The sequence below is a fragment of the Anguilla anguilla genome, chromosome 11, assembly GCF_013347855.1.
Source record: "Anguilla anguilla isolate fAngAng1 chromosome 11, fAngAng1.pri, whole genome shotgun sequence".
Taxonomy (NCBI): Eukaryota; Metazoa; Chordata; class Actinopteri; order Anguilliformes; family Anguillidae; genus Anguilla; species Anguilla anguilla.
This window is the reverse complement of record NC_049211.1, coordinates 25,929,487-25,955,708: the sequence shown is the minus strand read 5'-3', so window position 1 is coordinate 25,955,708 and position 26,222 is coordinate 25,929,487. Positions and strand designations below refer to the sequence as shown.

General features: G+C 43.3%; 1 protein-coding gene and 1 long non-coding RNA gene across 3 annotated transcripts; one reads left to right on the top strand and one right to left on the bottom strand.

Annotated features, from left to right (window-relative positions):
• Positions 1–3,764: 3,764 nt before the first annotated feature.
• galnt6 (UDP-N-acetyl-alpha-D-galactosamine:polypeptide N-acetylgalactosaminyltransferase 6 (GalNAc-T6)) lies at positions 3,765–25,127 on the top strand. Of its 2 annotated transcripts, XM_035382397.1 has the most exons (12): positions 3,765–4,538; positions 6,383–6,464; positions 10,376–10,879; positions 13,335–13,507; positions 16,381–16,530; positions 16,720–16,954; positions 17,210–17,327; positions 18,177–18,377; positions 20,585–20,716; positions 21,218–21,319; positions 22,541–22,699; positions 23,188–23,301. In XM_035382397.1, exons 3-12 carry the CDS (start codon positions 10,395–10,397, stop codon positions 23,299–23,301), a joined length of 1,869 nt encoding a protein of 622 aa, XP_035238288.1. In that variant the 5' UTR covers positions 3,765–4,538; positions 6,383–6,464; positions 10,376–10,394. The 2 variants fall into 2 exon arrangements, with proteins under 2 accessions (XP_035238288.1, XP_035238289.1); XM_035382398.1 differs by lacking the exon at positions 3,765–4,538 and having other exon boundaries at positions 6,322–6,464; positions 23,188–25,127.
• Positions 6,326–7,587, bottom strand: LOC118208103. Its single transcript, XR_004761514.1, has 3 exons — positions 7,141–7,587; positions 6,509–6,574; positions 6,326–6,404 (listed from the first exon to the last, which is right to left on the bottom strand). It is a non-coding gene; the product is annotated as an uncharacterized LOC118208103 (long non-coding RNA).
• Positions 25,128–26,222: the final 1,095 nt, after the last annotated feature.

The following is a 26,222-nucleotide window of genomic DNA, read 5'->3' as shown; positions in this document are numbered from 1 at the left end:
TATTTAATGAAGGCCTTTTGCCTCAGAAGGAAAGTGACTGAATATTACACCACATTTTTTATTTGTATGTTTTTTTTTTGTTTTGTTTATTTTGGGAGAACTATAAATACAGGTACTTAGACTGCAATTCTGGAGTCTTTATTTATTTAATTGATGGATTTTGCAGGAACATTATGAAACAGTACACCTGTGTGTATATATACATATATATGTATATGTATATATAAACTGAGAAGAAAAAAAATGACCAAAGAACAAGTATTTAATATGAGAAAGCAAGACACATTTGTCCCACGTTGAAGCTTATGCTGAGCAGTTATGAAATTCAGCTGTTTTCGTTCTTCTGTCGGACCTTGTTTTATGGCAGTTTTGTGGCAGTTGCCCATCTTTTTGTCCCGGTGCAGACAGCAGTGGCCACAGTAACGCCTTTCTTCTTGGTGTGGATGAACCAAGGTCTTGTTCGTTGCACAGTGTTTAAGGACAACGGTGAAATCAAAGACTTGATTTCTGACTCTTTTTTTTTGGTCTTTTGACTCAAACAAGAGGAGGAACGTAGTCTGAGGCCTCCAGGGACTAAGAAGCCTGGGGCTGGATTTCTGCTCTCCACAGCCCAGGGCACTGAGGGCCTGGGACGGACAGGGGTCTCCTGATGGCACCTGGACCCTGTGCTTGGTTGGTTGGACTCTCGGTTGCATTTTTTCTCTTTCAAAAAATATTTTTGGTATAAAACATAAGAAAACAAATACACTTCTGAAATGGGATACAAGCTATGGCATTGGATACTATGGTACTAGACCATATGTTATGTTCTAATTGTTATAGAAAACATTTTTTACAGAATACTGTGTGTACAGTATGTGTGTATACATGTCTTTGTGTGTGTGTGTGTGTGTGTGTGTGTCTGCATGGATGCGTGTATGTGTGCCTGCCTGCATATGTATGTACACAACGTATGTGTGTACACGTCTGTGTCTGCTAAGCGTGTGTGTGTGCGTGCGTGGGTATTATGACTGAATACTGTGCTTTAGATTCTCTTCAAGGGGCATAACTTTTCACTGTGAGGTCTATGTGATATGACAGATTGCTTTCTTGCCAAATTAACTGCTCCAAAGCATGTCAGATTGTGGTCTCCTCTGTTTTTAGTTTGTGTTTATTTATGGTTTTAACGTTGCTTGTTTTTTTAATCACCTCTTATTAATCTTTTTATTTATGTTATGCTGATTACAATGATTCCATTCCAAACCTTGAGGGTCAAAGGTCACAGTAGTTATGCGGAAACCGCTTCACGCGAGGAAAGCACAAGCCTAGCTAGTACCGATCGTCGGCAGATAGTGAAACAGATCCAGCATTGCATCACACGTGCGATATTTAAGAAAGTGCCCGTCAATATAATTGTACTTGGCCAGGAACTGTTACTTATTAAGATATTATTGTTTTGGCTAGGCAGCAAGAGCAGGATGACGTATCTGCTGAATACGATTGATTGGTATGGTATATGGCAGGATTACCTCTTTGCTGTGTCCCCTGGTACACAGTACTAGGTTCAGTGTTGAGGCTCTGTTACCCTCTCATGTCTTTGAACAAATCGCTTAAGGTTTGTTAAAGGCGAACGCCTGAGACTCGTAGACTTGTGGAAGACGGCCTGAAAAAAGGTACAGCGAAACCGCAGGAGTTGTTATCGGTATTTTGTGTTTTTAAAAAAATGTCTGAACATTACATTTGCCTTAAAAAATAAATAAAATAATTAGAATCCCTTACCGATATTCAAGGTGCCTCTGTTCCTTTTGGCGCTGTGTGTTAAGAACCTGAGATGTAAAACATGTCAGAATATATTTTACAATCTTAAGAAGGTGCAGTAGCTAAATTAACTGATGGAGAAAGTACGGACAGCTCACGTGTCACTGCTAAGTGTGTTGGAAAGTAATCGCTTCAGCTCGCTCTCTCTTTCTCTCTTCCGGCTGTTGTCTCGGCTCGTTAGCTGGCACTAACGGGTGCCCCCGTCGATCATAACGATTGATCGGTACCTGTCTGAACAGTCAGTGCTGCGCCTCCCTCACTTCCCTCAGACGTTTTGCTGTTTTCGGAGCTAGTAACACTGTGCGGCACGCGGGGGCTTGAAGAGGAAGCTGATTGGCTGCAGAAGGACTGCGAGGGGTACTTGTTCTGAAACCGAGCAGCTTTTCAAACTGCAATGTCGGTCTGATGAAGTAGGAATGTTTTTTTTAATTCCAGTAAATCATATGGTAACTAAAATGAAAATGATTTCTTATGAAGATGGAAAAAAAACATGAAAAATGAACATTTTCCCCATGGAAACAAATAAATGGCTGTTTAATTTTGTCCTGTTTTCTCTTTCTTTGTTCCTTGTTATGAATGTATTGTTCATTGTTCATGTGTTTTTCGCTCTGTGAATAACGTATGTAGCCCTTGGGGTGGCCTCGCCTGCAGTTTGTCAGTTGGCTACAGCCTATATGGTACAAAGAGGGGGATTACGTTGGAACGCTTAGGCTGACTGGATGTGGGAATACCCCGCTATTTAAATGCCCTACGCATGTAAAAAATAAAGCACTCAGTTTCTAAGAATAGTTTTCAGGTCATTCAAAACATGGAATATTTAACATCAATTAAACTCAATAACGTGTAATTATTTATTTTACCTTTTCTTTTCGACATTATCTAAGAGCTAATACAAGCCGTTTTTTGTTTTGTTTTATATACCTGGTAGTCACAGTGATACGTCTGCTCTCCAAACAAACAGTAAAAATCTAATTGGTCTTGGTAGATTGAGTACTGACAGAGGCAGAACAGTAGGAATCTTGGAGGATCTAGCTTCAGTATTTCAAACAGACATGCAGTGTGCATAATGTTTCATGTAATCAATGCATATTTAAAAAATGTCTTGAATTAAATATGAAATATTAAAAGTATGTGATGTTTAAATAGCAGGCAATTAGAGCAATCTCAACAGAATGCAAATAACCTATACAGGAACAACAGAAAAATTGATTTCAACTTTCATGTTTTACAAAAGCCTAAATATTCACACTTAGAAACATTTCAGTTTTATAAGGCTATGCAAATATATAGTCTTGGCATATCAAGACCTACAACATAAACAGAAACCCCAAAGACTAAGTCTGCTATATCTAATAATTATTGTATATTATGTATAATAACCAAAACAATTTTTGATCACAAAAACAGGATATGCCCTGCGATAGATTGGCGACCTGTCCAGGGTGTATTCCTGCCTCTCGGCCAATGCATGCTGGGATAGGCTCTAGCATCCCCCGCGACCCTGACCAGGATAAGCAGGTATAGATAATAGATGGATGGAAAAACAGGACATTTATTACGATTCTAAGAAAATTAGACAATGAACATTTGTGCTATTAAATAATTGGCCACTAGATGGCAGTATAATGGCGATCAATTAATATTAGGTTAGACTGTTAGATCCGTATTTTCCATATATGCATTTGTCATGTGGATTGGATACATAGTTTCTATTTACTATGCGTTTCAACAATATGAGCAAAAATATACTTCAACTAACTGACACTTTTGAAAATAACAAAATAAATACATTAATTGACTTCAGTCTACCTTAAACTGCTGCTGGTCTAAATGTGTGACTGATTAAGGCTAGTTGCACACCATCTGGTGATTATAATTAACATGTCTTTAAACCAGGTGTGTGATGAGCAGGAGAGGGGCCATTTTGTAGGGTTGAGGTCTCTTCTTTGGAAAACATGCAAGTCCCTTGTTGTAATTCTTTTGAATAAATGCCTCTTTTTTTGTTTAAAGATACTCTTTCTCTCAGATGACTTTAAATTATTCAGCCTGACAAAGTAGTGACCTGCTTTGTCACACCTTCAATTGAACTCAGTAGTAAAATCTGTGTGCATGAACCCCCCTGCTTAAATACCCCTTGACAACATGGAACATGGTGATGGATTTGGCCTGCTCTAATGGCTCAGATCCAGGACAGTGAGTCAATCAATGAGTCCACCGTGTATTCCATGCTGCATCAGAGTAGTCCTGAGTAGAATATGTTTCAAAGCCAAATGTCTATTGAGATGCATTTTTTCATAGCTTTTAAAAAAAGCAAAAGAACCCAACCTGCAATTTAACAGTGTCAAAAATTCTGTCGGACCACGGTTATATCAACAATCATCCTTGCTCAACTGCTGTGATTCAGGGCCTGTTTTAAAACTGGCATCGTGAACACACACTTCTCCTAACTTGCGAAAAACACTCATTGTACATCATCCATTAACCTTCGGTGAGGTGTGTAGGGTACTGTGGTTGTTATGAAATTCCCTTTCACAGTAGCAACAGTCGAGCCCTGTTTAAATGAATCAATCATTTAAAAATAATAATTAATCAAGAACCACCTGAGGAGCAGCATCAGACAGGAGAGACTGAATGGCCTGGCTGTAGGCTACTTTCTGTCCAGAGCATCAGAGTTCGAGAGCTGGAGTATGAGATTGCTGATAAATTTGGAAAAGAAGGCTCATCGGATTCCCGTCAAATGAGTGAGTAGATAAAGTGCTTTGCAAGGGGATTTGTGTTATTTTTCGCATGGTGCCAGCCTGTTATAGTTTGAATTGGGCCACCGCCATGTTGTTGTTTTTTTATTTATATAGCAAAAGCAGCAGTGCTAAACGGTAAACCTTGATCATAATGTAAATTTTCAGATAAGGATAACCATAATCCACATGCATTTCTTAGAGGGTTAGCTCATATTAATGGTTTAGTTTTAGATCCAGGTCTGCTGTGCTACTCACCATGAATTATATGATAAATTGAGGGGCTCAAGATCTCCCAACTCGTGTACCCACAGCTCACTCTCTGTTTGCCTTTAGCTTTGTTTACCAAAAAACATTGATATTGAACAGAGGGTGTGTAAATATTATGATCAATAAGCAACACATGTAAGACCAATATCAGCGTTTATAGAACGAAGTGTATTTTTTCCTTCTGTTTGGCTCTTCTTATCTGTGTAAAAAATGCTGAATCCTATGGTAACACTACCTCCCGAGTCTGACATTAACCTCTTGACCACAATCACATAATTGGGCATGTGCATAAAATGATATGGAAAAGATTGATTCAGTGATCTTGAGTTAATAAAATCGCTAAGCAACGTAGACCTGTAAGCTGTATGGCACACACTGCGCTTTGAAAAAAAGACCCCCCCCCCCCCCCAATCACAGCAGTCTAGATCTGGGACTGTATGAGACCTACATGAAAGAAAGAGTTGTAACAATTCAGTAAGGCAAGATGGTCCTGAATTTCTACCAGGCAATATGAGACTGGTCGACGCTCACAAGAAACGTTTAGTTGATGTTGATGCTACTAAAGGAGGTTTTCAGTTACCGAAGGTAAGGGGGCACTTAAATGGGATATTAAATGTCTGATGATTTGTTATTGAGTAGATAATGGCAAAGTTGTAACTTTTTGTGGTGCCATATCACATCCCCTTTTATCTATAATAGGACTTATGGGATGATCAAATGTCCTTTTGAATCAAAATGTGCCAAAAGAAAAAAAGAATTCAGTGGGGGCGGGGGCGGGGGCGGGGGGAGGAGAGAGAGAGGCTAATGCATGGACGGTAATAATTTAATTATATAATAATACAGAGTATATTTACTCCTTTATTTTCAATGTCCTACCGAGAAGGCCAAGTAAGATTACAACAACATATAATTTTGAACAAAGGCAGATAGGTTTGGATCGGTGGCTAAAAGGACGTAAATAAAGCGCAATCCTAAAACGGCCTCAAGAATCCCGGTCATGCCAAGGGTGTAAAACTGGTGATTTTCTCTCCTTTGGTGAGAATGCGAACTAAAGGCTTAACAACAAGATTTCACCCGTCGGGTAACCGGATAGACACATCGGAACCTTTTGTCTTGCGCCTTTCTCAAATTCTGAATAAATCTGTATACGGTTACGGACGAAGGTACTGTTGGGCATTAGATTCCTTCCGCATCTATTATTGATATCTAAAATGTGCTGCACTCCTTGCTGAACTTTAATTAACTCACGAGTGAAATGCATTGCTGCTTAATTGTACTTTTTAAAAAGTTAACCAATGAATTCAGAAGTCTTCAAGCAGACTGAAATCGGTAAGTCAGTTTTTTTAACAAGAAGACACATTCAAGTAATGCCGGTACTGTTGTTACCTACTGCTGGAGTGAAAACGTGTCGGCTGTAGGACCCGGAAGAGTGTGTAGTTAATCATTACAACGAATTGCACCTGTTGCATTCAAAGGGAAGCGGGGAGCGTAGCGCTGCTGGGGGCGGCAGGTTTCACTGCACAGGGCAAACTCAATACTTCAAGGAAGCCGAAGCAACAATATCCGTCTCCACGTTGTAGTGGGAACGCGCAGATCGTCGCCCTGCCAACAACAAGGAAATCGCTGAACAGAAGCAGGTGCACAAGATTGGGCAGATTACAGGTACGTTTGGCATAGTGTAAAATAAGCGAGCAACTTTGTGTTACCACAGTATCTTGTCTCTTCTTGAAGTCGTCTTCGCTTCCGTGTCTGTAGTTGGTCGCACACATTTTCTACGTAAAGATGAGAGGCGTACAATTATTTGACAAAATATGACGGACTATAGCCTACTGTGTTTAGCGATTTACCATTAGCCTATGTATGAACTGCAATAAATGTCAAAATGCATTTTAAGGAGTATAGATTTGTCGTGGTTATTAACTCAAAGTGATTTTTGTTGAATGTGGTATCTACATCGGTTCGCCGTGAAAGTTCCGTGAATGGTAAAATTATTTATGGCGAATGTTGGTTGTCACGTGTAGGCTACGGATCGTGACAGTGGAATGTATGTGTGCGCAAGAATTGTTCACTGACTCATTTTCACTGAATGATTGTAAAATTATTTGAATACCCTTTCCCTTATTAAAACTGATTTCCTCTTCCCGTGTCTGTCGCGGTGAGTAGGGTGTGCGACACATACGCACCCACTGCACGTCACGACAATGCATAAAAAACGATAACCTATACGTGATTGCGCAATATATCGAGAGTGTAAATTAATCTGGACAATTGAGCAGTAACGCGCTGACAAAGACTAAATCATACCAGTTCTCTTTGGTATATTTTTAGAGGTACCTACCTTCTCTGGCGGAAGGTTTAGAAGTCAGAACAACATCTTACAACAAAAGTTACCCAATGTGCCACTCTGCGTAACCGGCACCGAGTTGTCCTAAAACGTATTCACTTAAAAAAAAATTATATACAGGCAATGGCTATCACTATGACGACGACAATCTCCAGTTCATCTTCCCTTGCGCGTAATTGCACACGGAAGCATGTTTCGTCCGATGCGGATTTAAATATTTACTTTTGGGTTTTGCAGTTTAGCAGGTTTCTTCATTTATGCTCACACCCTGCCCCATGGATCAGGTCCACCAAAAATTGCCACACGTTTGATAGACCAACATAAGAATCCTATAACCCCGTTGTTCCGTACCCAATTCCTGACATTCTTAGAGGAAGTTTCTACCTTTATTTTCTTCAATGCTGAATTGCCTACAGTTCCTGAAATGTGAGTATAATCAAAGCCCAGACGGGAGACTGTTGATACTTTCATCGCAGCCTTTCTGTCTGTGGGAAGCGAATTGCGATAGTGTGACGCTATTTGGGATTACATTGCGGTTTAATCTGTTCGAGGTCAGATTAGCGGTCCGTTGTGATACTGAAATTCGTTGTTTTGTGTGAAATGCATAAACACGGATAAACGCTTTGCCTTCCAGTTCAGGATTACTCGCGTGTCTAATGGGACTCCCGACCAAACAGCATTGATACTTTTTCATTTGCATCACCGAATATCTGTTTTCAGAAGTTCATTCTTCGGGTATTTGGATATACCAAGGCTACTGATGGTGTAATTTGGTGTAAACCAGGGTTCCTAGCTACTTAATGGACGCTAGCTTTTTATTTTATTGCACAAAAAAATTATGAATAATATGTCTTGTACGAACGTGTACATATATAGGCTATGTCTTCAATATGCATACATTTTAACTTATTGCTCTAACTAATGCGACTCGGAGGTATGTTGGCATTCTGCTCATTCAGACCTTCCTTGCGATAATGGACTTCTTTGCAGTAATGAAAGGGTAAAAAATTATGTCTTTGGTGGTGTGTATTTGGCCCCTGGGCCCACAGTAGAATTGCCGTTCTATATCCTACAAGAGCGCTTAATCTTGCTGGTTTGTTTGGGTAAGGAAAAGCATCTGTTTGAACAGTGATTGATCTGCATGGACTGACTCCTCCAGTCTGTTACTGGTCGCTTCAGCATGCATTCTTCTTCCAAGCACACTATGAAGACTAGGATTGCTCTTTGGTTTTGACAGTTTTCGAATGCTCCCGCATCATGCTCAATTTCCTATTTATTTTTTTAATTTAACCTTTATTTATCCAGGGTAGGTTCGCTGAGCACCGATGCTCTTTTGCAGCAACGCCCTGCTTCACACACCTGGGAGCTGCCCAGTACAACCGCAATCCTCTATTGTTGGCCACTGAGCAGCTCCACTGTAGGGAGAGAACATTTTTTTTAGCCAATTAAATCAGGGGATGATTAGGTGGCAAGTTTTTTGCGAGAGCCAGATCTGGGATTTTAGCCAGGACACCGGGGAGCCCCCTACTCTTTGCGAATAGTGTCATGGAATCTTTAATGACCACAGTGAGTCAGGACCTCGGTTTAACGTCTCATCCGAAAGACGGCATCTCCTACAGCAATGTGTCCCCGTCACTGCACTGGGGCATTGGGGTTTATTTGACCGGAGGGAAGATTGCCCCCTGCTGGCCCACCAACACCACTTCCAGCAGCAACTCAGTATTCCCTGGTGGTCTCCCATCCAAGTACTAACCAAGCCCACACTTGCTTAGCTTCAGCCAGTCGGCAGGAGCAGAGTGCGTGGAGGTATGGCTGCTGACAGGCGGGCCGTGCACTCGGTGTGTCTTGTTATTCATTAATGAGCGTGGGAGTGGCAGCGTCGGGCCACACCGGGAGGCTGAGCTGCGTGTTTGAGAGGCAGTGCCCAGAGCAGGTGCTCCAAAGGTGCGTTTTTCCAGCACACCCATGTTTACTCTCCCCTGGCATTTGAATACCTGGACACGACGGCCAAAATTTATGAGGTCGATATGAGAGGGAGCACCGAGGGGACGTTTCAGGAAGAAGGAAAAAATCAGGTTGAGAATGGGTAGAACACAGAAATAGGCTGTCCTTTCCTGAAGAGTTAATAGATGGGTGAGACGTGGGCTGTAATCCCTTCTCTGCCACTTACCCTCTTCGCTTCCTACCTGTCTGTATAAAGGAAAAAATACAAAAGGAGGGGGAACTGTCTGCTGTTTCAAAGGAAATAAATAAGCGATTGGTGGTCCTTCAAGAAGTTGAGCTACCCTTTTTTTAAGTTCCATTTTTTGTTGTTGCAAATAGGAGTATATGCTCTGATGATTGTGTCTGCCAGCTACTCGTGGCATTGGCTTGACATCACTGATCGGATTGGTCAGTCAGAGGTCAGCTCACATCCTTGACTGGGAGTGTCAGTTGCCTGTTAACCTTTCATTTTCATACATTGTTTCAGTTACCACAGGTAGGTGCATGTGTGTGGACCCTCTAGTGCCCGGAAAAGCTTTTCCTGTTATAACTCCTTGGCTCCGCCCCTGCGTGTGTGTGTGTTGAGCTACGTGTCTGTGTGCATGTGTGTGAACGAGAGGGAGAGAAAGTGTACAACCTGCTCAGCAAGATTAACAAGCAGTTCTGTTTAAACCCCTAAAGGGCTTCTGTAAGTGTCATTATGGGCAGCAACTGAATGTGTTCTCAATGAACTGGTAATCTAGACCTGATTTGTGTGGTCATTTAAAAAAAAAAAAAAAAGACCCTTCCTTATTACAACTGACAAATGTATAAAATATTGAAAAGATGTGGGGAAGCTTCACAGTGGCTCCAGTGGTAAAGCCACTCCCCCCTGGAAGAGGGGTCTCATAGCACGGACATTGCAGGTTTGGGTCTGGACTGTGATGTTGGCCATTTGTCGTCCAGAGTCCACAGAGGTGGGACGCAGTCTTCCCTGTATGGCTGGGTGAAGGGTGGGTCTTAGCCTGGTTATCCCAGCATAAGCTCTCCTTAGCACATCATCATGTACCTGCAGGTTTCTAGTAGTGTGTGATGAAAGCTGCACCTCTCCTTTGATCTGCGCTAGCTCTCCTGTAGTCCTGTGTGCCCTCTGGTCTGTAAAACGGCCCCTGGCTCACAGGTATGCGTACAATGGAAATTGATTTGCAGGTGGCTTAATGGTGATTCTAGACGAGAGGATAAAGGAGGTCTGTCTGTTTCCTTCCAGGTGGTCGTCATTTTTGGACATGCGTCTGTGCCTGCGCCGTCGCGCCTCGCCCCTGAAGCTGACAATTTTGGGGGGGACGCTGTTCATGGTGGTGCTGGTGGTGCTGCAGCGGGATGTAGGCACCGGCGGGGGCACCCCCGAGCCCTGGTTCCGAGACCTGGCCAATAGGAAGGAGCGGATGTTGGACGCGGTCTTGGGTGCGGTCAACAACCTTCGCTTTCAGATCGGCGCCCCCCAGCCCCCGTCCGCTGAGGAGCAGCCCACCCCTGACCGGGACTGCCCCCCTGGCTTCTACACCCAGGCCGATCTTCGCCCCCACCTGGAGAGGCCCCCCCAGGACCCACAGGCCCAGGGGGCTGATGGGAAGGCCTTCAGCATGGACAAGCTGTCCCCCGCGGAGGAGAAGGAGAAGGCGGAAGGGATGGCCCGGCACTGCTTCAACCAGTTTGCCAGCGACCGCATCTCCCTGCACCGCAGCCTGGGGGAGGACACCCGCCCCCCTGAGTGAGTTTCAGGCCCCATCTCAAATACCAAGGTGTCTCCTTCCCCACAAGCTACACGCAATGTCTGTGGGGAATTTAACAGGCCCTGTGAGGGATCACATTTAGCCTGCAGAATTTGTTGACAGGTGTTAAAGAGAAATTGATCAGAGGGGAAATTAGAAAAATTCCAACACAAAGCTGCAGTTTTGATGTTTGTGTTTGTGTGTGTGTGTGTGTGTGTGTGTGTGTAATCAGCCAGGTGGACCTACCTGTTAATTGCTTGTTGACCTACCAGGTTGTGCTGAGTGAGGAATTACACTTTTATGTTGAAACAATGCAAATTTTATGTTTGAGTTGTTCATTATCTGTGTGTGAAAAGGCTTCTGGGGTTGTCTTGGTGTGTTGGCAGTTGGTGTGTCATTTTGAGCAGCTGGCTGTTTGCTGAAAGGGGGGAGCTATACACACATTCGGCATTTTGCGCTCTGCCCTCTTCTGAAAGGGTGTAAATGTTGCAGGGTGTACACACCACCACTCCTAAAGTAAAACGCAGGGGAACTTCCAGCTCACTGCCCAGAATAGTTCATTTAGACAAACTGGAGGAGTGCAGGAAGCCAGGGCCAGAAAAGGTATCGGACAAGTCTCTTCCCCTGGTCCTACCCTAACATGAACTGAAATGTGCATTCACATACATTTTCACACTCCAAGCTTGCCTAAGGAAACTGTTAGTGGTGGACTGTTGGGTAGTGAATTAAAAGTGTGTTTATTTGTTTTATTTAAATTTACTAGAATTTCTGCCTTCTACTGTGTGGGCACTGATGGTGTGTCCTGCTGATGTTGCTGTTCATTTTATCTCTGCATAAAGTGCACCCTCCTTAAAGACCCTACAGTCTGTTCTGTTTTCAAAATACTTTTGTTGTATCATTTTGGATCGCAGATGCCATTTCATGTTTTTGTGTCCCAGGCGAAGCAGCTACAGTTTTTTTCAGATTTCCTGTCAAACAAGTTTAATTTTGTCAGTGAAGTGAATTCTAAGTATATGTCTTTAAACTGTGGTGAGAGCGTTTATTTTTTTAATTTAGTGCAGGCCTGGGCAGGGAGAGATTTCACACCACTTTATCTTAAAGTGGAATTCCACCACAAAACACCATTTAGCTAATTTAAAAACTCAAAGCATTACTGCTTAATTCTCTCTGTGTGGCTGGCCTAAGCAATCTCTGTCCAGAGATATCGGCAGTCAAAGATGCAAATCTGGAACAGGTATAAGTCGTAATGATGTACGTGGCTCACCTCTACCCTTCCTCATTTTTGAAGAACTACAATTGGCGAGTAATTTGAATTTGGAGATTCCTCTGACATAGGTGAAGGGGGCACTATCCAAACTCAGACAGTTTGTCAAAGAGAGATTCGGAGTAGCTGCTGTTCCATATGATAAACAGCATTAGCTTGCAAGCTAGCTAGCGTTGTGGACTTTCTTGCTCTTCTGTGCTCTCTGGCCTTTTTATTGACAAGGATCCACTGTCCCTGGATGAGGTGGGGAACACTAACAGTTTCTGAAGTACGGATATCCATACCAGCTCTCAAAAGAGGGAATGTCAATGAATGACAACCATGCATTTCTCTTTGGCTTGCTTAACACGTTTATCTCCTCTCTCCCCTTCACCAGCAGTACTCTGTAAAACCGTAGGCCTGTGTCACTGCCGGATTTATCATGAAAACAAATATTTCCCAAGTCAAGACCATGTCGGAAATGGCTTGATGTGAGTCGGCTGCATAAATCACAGCTATTCAAATTGTAGTTATGTAAAACCAAGAACCTTTTTTTAGTTGAACTTAAACAATGAAGTAAACATTTTATTTGTTTAGTAGCTAACTTGCTAGCGAGTAATGTTACCCTCTCTGCAGGCCAAATAGTAATGCCCAGCCCCTCTGTTTGCGTTCAGCAGGAGTGGCAATCTGTGGCTGCCATTGTCTGACACCCACCCATGGACTGCAAGTGCCTGCCCGCTGTCTATAGTGAAGCAGGTACCTGGAGCATGTGCAGTAGTTTGGGGCTATACTGCATCTCTGAACTTACTTGTGGTTGAGAGCTGGCTTAGAGCTCGTTTTAATCAGGAGGACAGCTACTCTGCTGCTAGTCAAAGTTTTAGGGTGGAATTCCCCTTTAACTCAGTCATTTACACGATGTAACATTTTAGCTAAATTTCTCGATAAGCTCAGAAAAGTTGAAGATAAGGACGTTTTTTTGTCTCTATACAAAACACAAAATTTACCGTGAGTGAACGGCAGCTGTTGCTGTTTGCATCCAGTTAGCTGGGTGAGCCGGGGTAATTGGCAGAAACAAACTGCATGCTCACTGCCTTGCTTGGAGTACTATCCGGCCCCTGCGCTAACGTGTGATATCAGCGCCACACACCACTGTCCCGCTGGGCGCGCGGTCACGTTCGGGGAGCTGACGGGCGCGGCTTTTGTTTTCTCAGGTGCGTGGAGCGCAAATTCCGCCGCTGCCCGCCTCTGCCCACCACCAGCGTCATCATCGTCTTCCACAACGAGGCGTGGTCCACGCTCCTGCGCACCGTCTACAGCGTTCTGCACACCGCCCCCGCCTCCATGCTCACCGAGATCATACTGGTGGATGACGCAAGCACTGCAGGTGGGCCCTTCTGCAACCTGCTCGCCGACTCGACTGACCGGACTCACATTCCAACACTGACATTCCAACACTGACTGTTCCTTACACTGACATTCCAACACTGACTGTTTCTTACACTGACATTCCAACACTGACTGTTTCTTACACTGACATTCCAACACTGACTGTTTGTTACACTGATATTCCAACACTGGCTGTTTGTTACACTGCCGTTCCAACACTGGCTGTTTGCTACACTGATATTCCACATGCATTTCTACACTGTCTTCATTAACACGTTAACTTTAAAACTGGAGGAACACACACATACACACACACCCACACACATATACGTGCATGCACATACATATACAGATGTTTGGTCATGATCTCTGTGCCACCTACTAGTGTTTTAAGTAATGAAAGGCTAAGTCTGGAAGGTTCTGTGTGGTGGAACGTTGTTTATTGCATAATAGCACGTGCTATGTACCGTATACATGTTTGCTGCTGGTACTTATGAAGCAGAAATGCACTGGGCTGCAGGATGTCCGTTTCACACTCTGTTTATTAAAAAAAAGGAAGGACGGAACTGCCTGTGTGGTGTGCATTATTCTTGGTGTGGCGCTGTTAGGGCGCAGGTTTAGATTTTTGCCTTTAAATTCAGTAAAAACAGCCCTCAGTATCGCATTAGGCCACCTACCACTCACACGCACCCTCCTGCAGACAGCCAGGCACAGGCGTCCCAGTCTTACTCTGTCAGATAGTGGCATGCAGGTCCTTTTGAGGAATGATGTAGAAGTGACGCAAAATATTGTCCATTTGAAATGGTAGAATTAGGGGTTGGCTATATAACCGTTTAAATCGTAAACCAATAGAAATATGTGCCACCGTATGAATTTGGCTATATCGTCTATATCAGTGGAGAATGGCTTTTGATGGTTACATTAGAGCGTTAGTGTAAATATTTTGGTCAGAAAACAGGGCTCAAAAATCAGGAGTGCCTGCTGGCCTGGGGCTACCATGATTGATTGATTTTTCACTTGCACAATTGGGCCAAAATTCTAAGTAAGCCTTATCTGGATCAGAAGAGAGCGTTGTTTTTCCCATCCTGGTAGCATTGCCGGATTCAAAGAGGAAGCACTTAATTTGAATGAAGTCAAAAACAAGACGTCACACCAACATGAGTAAATGAAAGCAGAAATTGCTCCTTGGGTATTTAAAAATATATATTATTAGCCTGTGTAGCAAGAATTTCATCCCTCTGTTTCATATTTCTTTTGCTGCAAGTATCATAATGGAATTAGGAATGGCATATATTTGAGTTGTTATCTAAATGCAAGTGATGGTATAAAAAAGATATTATTATTATTATTATTATTAATAATGAAACAGATTTTGAAATGTCTGATGAAGGACTACATTTTTATAAGCCAGAGCTGTAGATTGGCATTTTGACACTTTTTAATACAGTCTGAATAATCTCCTTTATAAAGTGTTTATATTTATTTCATAAGCTGGGTCCAGTGGAAATGTACTTGCGGCAAGTAGAACACTGATGAAAAAATTATTATCGTTGAGGGATTATTCTGTAAAAGATATTGTTCTCACAATTTGCATCGCTGCTTGCTAAACCCTTGCTGTTAATTCAGGCAACATCACTGATAGGCCAATAAAACACAGGGGTGTATGCTTCCCTTGTACATTAAAACAGCAATGCTTAATTAATAATAACCTTGTAGTTGACTCCAGAGAACAGTTAGCCTTGAATCTTGTATTTCCTTTAAAGCATGTTCTGTTTAAATTAGGAAAAATATATATATACTGTCATACGTATATCATTACTGTCAAAAATTCAAAATGTATGGTGATATAAAGTTTAGGTCATATCGCCCCACCCTGTGTAGAATTTGGCAGAGCTGTGCGCTGGAAGTGACCACAGGCTGCGCGTCACGGAGTTTCCTTCTGTGTGAGCTGAGCACCCCCTCCTCTTAACACTTTCTCAGCGCGTGCGCATGTGTGCAAATGATGAGTGTTTCTGTGTGCTTGCGTGTGCGTGTTTCTGTGTGTCTGTCTGAGAGAGAGAGACGTGCTCGTAGACACCTCATAAGCAGTATTAGTTCTTGTTTTTCAGCCTTGGTATTTAGCTGTTGGTTTGCCCAAAATTTTTTATTTCCTTCCTTCCTTTTTTTTTTTTTTTTAACGTCAACCCACAATGTGTGGGGGGGAAAAACACACCAAATACACCAAACAACCTTTTTTGATGTCTTATTCGTAGGTTCATTTTTAAATTACAAATGGCATCATCGCCCTTCTCTGCAGCGAAGAGATTAGGATGTGGATGGGTGCTCAGTTTCTCTGTTTCTGTTACGGACATCTCGAGTGTAGGGTCCTTTTACATTGCAACGGCAGTGTTCATATTTAGGTCCATTTTACACAAGATGGAAAGTAATTATTTTATTTTCCCCCACTGCCTCATTTTCCCAGACTGCAATGTGTGGTTTTAATGTTGGCATGAACATGAGAGAGAGAAATTTATTGTGGTGGTTCTAGTTTCAATGAAAAGAAAATCACATAAAAATTGTTTTAAATGCCTCTCCGCTGCAATAATTATCTGCCAAGACATGCATTGAGGAGTGAGGCACACTTGTGTGCAATGAAACCCTGTCATCCCAAAACCTTCCCATCCCTGGGCGATGCTAGGGCCGTCTGCATCACCCTGAGTGGCCGACTGGTCAGTCGGCAGAGTTCGCCTCTGATACCAGACTGAAGGGCCCATACTGGCGCTAGAACAGTGACTTAACAGGATGAGCCACCCAGCAGCTCCTAACTCACTAATGAAATGTTATGTATCCTAAAGTACTGTTGGGTGCTGACGTAGCCTGGTGTTGTTGCAGATCACCTGCAGGACCGGCTGGAGAAGCACGCGGCCACGCTGAAGGTGGTGCGGGTGGTGCGGCAGCCGGAGCGGAAGGGGCTCATCACGGCCCGGATGCTGGGCGCCAGCGTCGCCCGCGGGGAGGTGCTCACCTTCCTGGATGCCCACTGTGAGTTTCCCAGCATGCATCATTCCCTCGAGCATGCCTTTGGTATTTGATGTTGTCTTCAGAACAGTTTTAGGTACAACGGAGCGTGCCCATTTGGTGGAGTGGGTGAAATGGTGGGCTGATTGAGGTGTGTGTGTGTGTGTGTGTGTGTGCATGCGCACGCCCATGTGTTTGTTTGCTCCTGTGCAGGTGAGTGTTTCCACGGCTGGCTGGAACCCCTCCTGGCGCGGATTGTGGAAGAGCCCACTGCCGTAGTGAGTCCCGATATCACTACCATCGACCTGAACAACTTCCTGTTCAACAAGCCGGTGGCCACGGCCCGCGCACACAACCGCGGGAACTTCGACTGGAGCCTGACCTTCGGCTGGGAGGGCATTCCTGACCACGAGAAGGCCCGGAGGAAAGACGAGACCTACCCTGTCAAGTGAGAACACACGCGTGCATGTGTGCTCTGGTGGTGTGGTGATGTCTATGGTAATGTGTCTGTGACTGTGTGATGTCAGTAGTGAGGTGACTGCTATGGTGTGGTGATGTCAGTAGTAAGGTGTCAGTTATGGTGTGCTGATTTCAGTAGTGAGCTGTCTGTTATGGTGTGGTGATGTCAGTAGTAAGGTGTCAGTTGTGGTGTGGTGATGTCAGTAGAGAGGTGTAAGTGGCGAATTTTTTTTTTCTTTCTCAGGACTCCCACCTTTGCTGGAGGACTGTTTAGCATCTCCAAGGCCTATTTTGAGAAAATTGGGACCTACGATGACAAGATGGAAATCTGGGGAGGGGAGAACGTGGAGATGTCTTTTAGGGTGAGTTTGTTCCTCATTATGGCAGTCGGGAGTATAAGAAGACCCTGCTCAGATCTGGTTTCTTACTAATGAATTATTTAATGCTTGTTAAGGTTAGAGTTGTCAGACCGCCTACTTAACTTAGCGTGAGGTAGAAGAAGGCAATATATTTCTAAATAAATCATGAGTAATGGCCATCTTTCAGTGAAATTCTTTAAATTATAGTCTAGAAAAATAAATACAGAGTGAGTGTTAGGAAATGTAAATGGTCAAAACAGGAGGGTCCAACTGTGTAAAATAGAACTGGCAGGTCTGGACAAATCGGTAGTTTGGATGCAAAACTGTACTGCTTCAAAATCCAGGGAACAGAATATATATATTCAATGCAGACCAAAAATCTAAGGGCAATACCAAGATCTGTTTGTTTTCATCATTCATCAAAACACTTTTTGTTTTTTACTTTGTTTATATATCTGAAGCAAGTTTACATAATTTTTTTACAAACACATGTCAAAATATTTTGCTAATATTAACAGAACATATAACATACCAGTGTACCAGGCTTGTTTGATTTAGCTATATTAGATTTAGCTGCTTGTTAACCCAGAGGACCAACATTTGAATTTATGGTTTGTCTGCCCCTGGCAATTGAATGCGAGAGTGAATGAGTGAGAGTGAACAGGTGAGTTTGCATAAGAGATTTTATGCTAATCCTTTTTACCACACGCAAGCAGACTCTCCCGTGGCGCGCGGAAGATTGTATTTCAGTCGGAAGATTGTGTTCCGACTTGCGGTCTGGGACGCAACCCCATACCCACTCGCGGTTTGGGACGCAAGCCCATACCCACGCGTGCCTTGCTCTGTGCGCAGGTGTGGCAGTGCGGCGGCCAGCTGGAGATCATCCCGTGCTCGGTGGTCGGGCACGTCTTCCGCACCAAGAGCCCCCACACCTTCCCCAAGGGCACCGAGGTCATCACCCGGAACCAGGTGCGTCTGGCCGAGGTCTGGATGGATGACTACAAGAAGATCTTCTACCGCCGGAACAAGAACGCGGCCATCATGGCCCAAGAGGTGAGGCTGCCACTCTCGTTTCGGGAGGTGTGAAGTGACGCAACGTATTACCGCCATATATATGAAACATCACGCACTCCCCATCATACAGTGGGGATTGGGTTCTTTTATACATTCCCATCTCTAAACGCACCTCTGGTGTTTCTGGCCAAAATGCTTTCTTTGTCTCATCTGAACAGTTACAATCGAAGTTCCAGTGATGTTTAGCAAGCTCCTGGCACTTGGGGTCCTGGTTTAATGACAGGAAAGCCTTCCAGATGGTTTATTGGCATGGCAGTGGTATCTAGTTGTAGCTTTGGTAACAAGAGTAATGTGATGATGCAACCTGCTTCTGCAGTTCAGCAGTTGTGATCCTTGGAGAATTCTTTGATTATTGAACCATCTTTCTTATTGTGTATGGTGGCAACTCTTAAAGGCATGCTATGCAGGATTTTACCTTGAAAATATTATAAAATAACCATGCCTAATTTGTGCACCTTTACCTGCATTTGTGAATCTGAAATGTGTTTGGGACATTCCTCTTTTCTGTTTGCGGAGGGGTAGGTGTGGTTACAGAGCGTTGGGATAAGATTTCAGCAGAAGCAACAACCATTTAGCGAGGCTTGTTAAAGAACTACTTAACCTTGGAACTACTTTTCCTCTATAGTGTTAGCTGAAGTTAGCCAAGGGGATGAAAAGCAATGGAGTTGGTCTGTTTTCTGTTTGGCCTGTTAGTAGCGTTACCTGCAGTGTGCAGCTAGTGACAATAAGGACTTTTGGAAGAGTCTGAAATTTTCTAAAATCCCAATGATATAACCGCTATTACGCTCAACATAATGGAATTAAGCTATACGTTCAGCATAATGGAATTAAGCTATAATCAAATCTTACTTCTTATCATTCCTCGCGGTCATGGATTTCACAGTATTAACGTTACCTCTTGCTATTCAGCTAGCTATGTTATGTGAGGTACTCAGGGTGAGTGGGCGGGGTTGAAGACGAAGGAGGAGACTTCTTTGACTATAATCACAGGACCACTGCAAGGCTAAAAATCCTGCATGGTATGCGCTAAGAGTGAAGATTGATATTTTTGGGCAGTTTGCTCATTCTTGTATTGCCATTGCCTGATCGGTGAAGGTCAGCAACCCTTTGTCTCATTTCATTTTTGTCTCAACTTCCCCATATTGATGGATGACTATGGTAGTTTGGTAAGTGTCGCCTGATACTTATACCACAGTGAACAGGAAGTCATGGATGATTATGTAAGAGTTCCTAAGAGACGCGTGACAAAACATAAAGAGTAATATTCTTCTATTAGCTTTAGTTATTATTATTATTATTATTATAATGTTATTTATTTTTTTTATTGTTATTATTATTAATCGTAATCTTTGTTCACACAATGCAGATTGAAATGCAGGCAAAAAAGGTGGTAACAGGCAAAAAATATAAGACAATAAAATTCACCCCACAAATTTAGTCAAAGGGAGCCTAAGATAAAGTGTTAAAAGTGATTTAAAAGTGATTGAAGAGGCTAGGGGCTCTCACAGAGAAGGCCTAGTAACACATCTTCAGTCCAGACTGAGGAATGACCAGGACTGAATTTCTAGGGTGCCAGTAATTGTGACATTTTTACAAAAAGAAATTTTTCTTGAATTTTTTTTTTTTTTTGAGAAATAATAGGCCTAACTTCCAACGGGGAATTAGGAGTTACAAAGGATTCTTTCAGTTTCACTGCCTGAAATCTACACTTTTGAACACCCTTGCCCAAAATGGTGATTGGAGAGGTTTGCCTACTTTCCTTGCATTGTTATTAGAGTGGACTACACTCAGTGTTTCTGTTTCCAAGGGTCCAAGGTGTGCCTACAACACACACTCATAGTCCCCCCCCAGGGGGGAGGACCCTGGACCAATGTGTAAGACCGGTAGCTAAAAAATTCAGATAACATAAAAGATGGCGCTAGTTAAATAATTGCAAATAGCGAAAGGGGTTAAATCGAAACGAAATGAAATCCCCACCCATCCCTGCTGCAGAGTGTGCGGTTGACGTGACTGCTGTACCGCGTGGCACTGTGGAGCAACACGTCACTCTGCATTCACCCTTTCTCCCCCTTGCGCAAGAGCACATTCCTGCAGCGTGGCGCGGCTCAGAAGCGTCAGCCGCCATTCCTGTTCCCTTTTCAGTCCCGCGGTGACCGTTTCTCATTCCGCCCCCGCCCCACCCACAGAACAAGTACGGTGACATATCTGAGCGGGTGAAGCTAAGGGAGAGCCTGCACTGCAAGAACTTCACGTGGTACCTGGAGAACATCTACCCAGAAGTCTTCGTTCCTGACCTCACCCCAGTCCTGTTTGGAGCGGTAAGGCCGACCAGTTTGTCTGCGGTCATCCTGTGAGAAATCTCTTGGTTACGTTCCTGTTTTTCGGTATTTAATTGGTCGTTTTAATGAGACCGAGACTCTGAAATCCCAAATGGGTGGAGTCGTAAGTTATCAGTGACTGATTGGTCTGTACTGATTTATAATTGAATGGAAGTGTTGATATATGTCAGCGGTTGGTGGCACATGGCTGCTCCACCCATTGTGGCAATGCATGATGCCTCTGCCCAATCCCTAATGTGTATGCATCTGTCTGTCAGGTGGCCAGTGACTTTGTTCTTCTTAAATACGACAGTGTTTCAAGTTCAAGTCAAATTCCTTTTACTGGAATGACTCATATTGACAGTGCATATTCTAAAATAACAATTAACACTTGGAACAAGGGTAGAATAAATGTCTCTCTCTGAATTCAGTATCATTTTATTGGCTGATATAATAATAAATTGATCTCTCTCAATCTCTTGTTCTTTCATCTCCACACAGATCAAGAACTCTGGTTCTCAGACCTGCCTGGATGTAGGAGAGAACAACTCTGGAGGGAAACCCATGATTATGTATACATGCCACAACATGGGTGGCAACCAGGTAAGCCTGCGAGTGCTGCTCGTGATGACCAGGTGTGCTCAAGCATGCCCCTAATGGTGACCAGGCATCCCCAAGAGTGTTGCAAAAGGTGACCAGGTATGCCTGAGTGTGCTGCTAATGGTGACCTGGTATGCCTGGAATGTTGCTAACGTGACCAAGTATGTCTTAATGCACCTCCACTGAAGACCATGATCTGGTAACAGTCAGATTGCTGCACTGTCTCAAACAACTGTGCGGTGACCTGACAATGGCCACCAGGCAGCACTGTAAGCATTGTGTACATAAACATTACTTGTGTAACAATGGATTGACTCGGAGAAAGGATTCTCTTTATTTTTGTTAGGTCAACTGCTACACGTTCTTGGCCAGGGAGGCATTTTGTATTGTTCCGCCTTTGTGGTGGCAGATTTTGTACAAAGGGGAATTGAACCTAGCCTGGCATCAGCATTACAATGGCTCACTAATCTTTAACTTGATTCTGACTAGAAAGCAGAAGCTAGCTGCCATTTCCAGTGCCTATTCCAATCATTCTTGCAACACTTTCCTGGGATAACAACCGTAATATATTTTTGGGTGCATCCATTGAATGTTTTCCCATGAAACAAACTGCTTTTATACCATTCCGTCAGAACTTCCTTCTTTCCTCTAGCATGCTTATTTTTTTAGCCCTTTGATTTGCTTTCCCTGGTGTCAAGGATGCTACATGTCTTATGAGACCGCAAGGCTGAAAAGCTGTATTGCTTCCAGTTGCAGCCAGCCGTATGAGTCTTTATCTTCACTTTGCTTCCTACCTTCACCGCTGGTTGGGGAAAAATCTGTAGCCTGAAAGGAAGGGGGTGGAGAGATGTAATCCAGTGAAAAAATAATGAACTGTGTTACACAACATATCAGCCACTAGGTTGTATATACAACATCCTACAGAACACCGTAGTGTTCAGAATTGAGCACAGCAAACAGCTGCCCTCATTATGTCTCCTTACAGAAAAACAAGCTTGAAATGGGATAAATGAAAACTGTTGGTTTATTTGAATGACAGCCTCTGCTACATGTGAAAACTGAATTGTCTGACTGAGCTGATTCCTAATTGGCTAGTCTCTGGGAAGCGGATCGCTGACTGGCCAGTCTCCAGTCAGCCCTTTGCTGAATGGTCAGTCTCTGGTCTCTGGTGATTGGCCAGCCCGTCGCTAACGCAGAGCTGTGTTTGTGCTGCCGTCCCTGCAGTATTTCGAGTACACGTCCCACCAGGAGCTGCGGCACAACATCGGGAAGCAGCTGTGCCTGCAGGCGTGGGTGGAGCCGCTGCCCGTCACCGTGGATCTTTGCCAGTTGAAGGGCCGCGGCACGCTGGTGAACCCCAGGCAGCAGTGGGAGTTCACCTCGGTAAGGACTCCACCAAACACAGCGTCCGTACACGGGATCAGACCACACCCAGAGACGCCACAGCGTCCATACACGGGATCAGACCACACCCAGAGACGCCACAGCATCCGTACACGGGATCAGACCACACCCAGAAACGCCACAGGGTCCGTACACGGGATCAGACCACACCCAGAGACGCCACAGCGTCCGTACACGGGATCAGACCACACCCAGAGACGCCATAGGGTCCCTTACGTCTGCCCTTGCTGTGATACTTGCATGTGTTATCGTTTTTCACACATTTCATTCATGGGCATACCTGTGTTAAATTGTTTTCCTCCGAATCGAAACTCGATCTTCTCTTGGTGTAGTAACCAAACTGTGCCTTGCCCAAAAGCTCAGCACCCCCAATCCTGCCCCCTGTTCCGCCCCATGTGCATCCGCAGAGCGGGACAGTGTGCTGGCGCGTGTTGAGTGTGTGACCCATCTCTGTGACCCTCCTCCAGGAGCAGCTCTTACGGAACCCGCCTTCCGGCAAGTGCCTGACCCTGAGAGAAGGCAAGGTCGTCATGGCGCCCTGTAACCCAGCTGACATCAGCCAGCACTGGGTCATCAGCTGACCCCGCCCACCGGCGGCCCAGCCAGGAGAGACCCGCTCCGAAGGGCCCCTCCCATCGGACTCCAGCACAGCACGCTGCAGCCTCCCAAACATTACAGGAACACACAGAGGGGCCGGATTGAGATCCCCTGCATCGCGTATCTGTGCGAAGGAGTCCTGGACCGACGGCTGTTTTAAAATGTATTTAGAGTGGGGACTTGCGGAGGGGGCGGGAATGGTGGAGGAATTCGGCTGGGATCAAAGGAGAAGCTGTGGACTGCGTGTCCCCCTGAGACGGTCAGACAGAGAACTGCAGAAAGCCCTCTGGCTGAAACCTAGTGCCTTTTACACTCCAGTCCGTAAACTGGCTTTTAGTTTTGTGTCAAATATGTGTATTTCAGAGAAGATAAGAGAAGAAAAAAATATATATTTGTGAAATTTTTTTTTGGCTAGGATGATCCACATCCACTACAGCTTTTCTATATTTCTTGCCAAAGAAATTTTTAATTTATTGATATTCTGTTTCGATATCCCTGTCATTGATTATTGTTCGTGATCAGAACACTTACCAGGCGGGGATAAAACAAAGTGCTGGTTTTATGGTCGGATTTAAACATTTATGAGTTTAAAAAAAGGTAATCGTGCACACAGCATGGGAGTAGACCAATTCCATTTATAACATTGCAGGAGAGTACTTTTTATTTTATTTTTTAATTTATTTTGCATACTCCCAGTCTCTGAAGTGGACATTGAGTTTGGCCTGTCATCTCATTTGCAAATAATCTGAATGGTAGCCGGTTAGTCTTCCACTGAAGCCCCAGATTTTGACTCCCTGAATTGTATTTGATTGCTCATGTGAACTTCTCGAGAAAATGATGTGTTCCTCTTTGCAAAATGGAGGCAAAACTGGACTTTGTTGTGCCTTTTTACACTGCCCTGTGACATATTTGTACCAATCAAATGACTGCAAGCTAAGTGGATTGAGCAGACCAACATGCCTCCAGGTTTATTTGTTTTTTTTTTTCCCCACGTTGTACCGACTGATATTTATACTCTATGGATCAGCTGATAGACTGTGCTCTATGATTAAACTAAATACCCCGATTTGTTATTAATTAAAATAAACAAACCCTTTGTTTCTTTATGGAAGTAACTCAGTTGGGTGTGGCTTGTATGGCAGCTCAACAATGACACCTACAGTCAGGTCAGGTGACTTACAGTTGTAGCCAGAAGATTTGATACTGTAATTAATTGATATCATGGTCCTTTTTTTTTTTTTTTTTTTTTTTTTTTTTTGAATGGGACAAATTATCGCTGCAATAATTTTTAGACATGAATCCATATATGTATTTCAATAATATGACACTGGGTGTACATCCAGTGGTATGAATTTGAATTAGAACACAGTTGCGTATCAGCTATGCTATCAGTTAACCAACAGATCCTTTCCTAGGCAGTGGTTTGATCCTACACCGTTACGAATGTAGCTGCGGCAATTGGAAGCTCTCTCAATGCTGGGTTGACTTCTATGGGAGAGGGTTTATTCAGTCAAAAGAATGCATGTCCAATTTACTATAATCACTCACTGTGATTCCCCTTTTCAATCATGAATCAATATCATTTGTTAGCAACTACATTATTTTGAATTTGGAAATTATCTATGCGTGGATGCAAACATGAAATTCTGAGACATGTAACTGAAATCTGAAACTGCAATGTTGTGTCTCCAGGGGTCACAGATTAATTTGGTAGTTTCAGTGAGGTTTAATGCAATTTTGATATCTTTCTGTTTCATTAAAATGAATAAGCACATATGAACTTGTCTCAATAAAATAATTTTAATGTCCAGTTATGTTTTCTGTGCTCGTTTAAAAATATGAACATACGGTTAAGAATGCTTTGGTCACAGTTTGAATGAAGTGTATCTCATAAATGCTTTACATAGCATATATAATGCCTTTATGAACATGACAATGGTTTCATAAATTATGCATAAGCAAATGTCATGCTGCATAAAGGGTGATAACTTATTATGCAAGATGCTATGCCAAATGTGACGCATCACCTGGCTAACGGCTAAACATTATAAAGAGTGACATAGCCTAGCATCCTACATAAGCATGTTCAAACTGTGACATAACTCATGATGTCACTTGATGTCATGAAACAATCCACATCAACCCAAGTGTAGTTGGTCCCCTGGAATCCTGTTATAACGGCAGTAGATATCTTATGTTTTAACAGTGTGCCGTGTGGCTGTGCCACAATAGCTAATGGTACTTGTTAAAAATGCTCTTAATATCCTCACCTACTCTTGGCTCATAAGATGACATGAAGCTTCAGTCCTTCCAAGCTCGGTCATCCACTGGACTCTGAGGTGATGTCTTTGACTCTGCACCACTTATGCTTTTGTTTAACATCTTATGACTTTCCTCCCTATACCAGACTCATAATGTGTGTTGTACTGTCCTTCATGAAACATTAGCTACTTTTTTTAGTTGCATATTACTGTTACTGTGCTGTGTCATGCATCCTGTAAAGTGACATACCTTTCGGTGTCATTGTCCTAATGCTGAGGGTATTGCTTTTTAAATCAGTCATAGGTGTAGCCTATTATGTAATATTCCAATGTACGTCTTTTAAAATTACACCAGTTTCAGTATTCCTAAAGGTGAGGTATTGCCTTATGACATACATGCTTAATGAAGGGGTCTGCTGTACACCCTTTAAAGTAAAACCATTAACATTCATAATTTTGATATATTGCTTTTGAAATCATTTGTGGTACAAGAGGTATTTTGTGACATTGTAACTAGGGGACTAGCTTCCCTTGGGTTGATTCGGATTGTTTCTTGACATCACTGTGAGTTATGTCACAGTTCGCCTTGCTTCCTACATAAGCCTGCGTTGTTGTCCTTTGCAACGTTTAGCCATTAGCCAGGT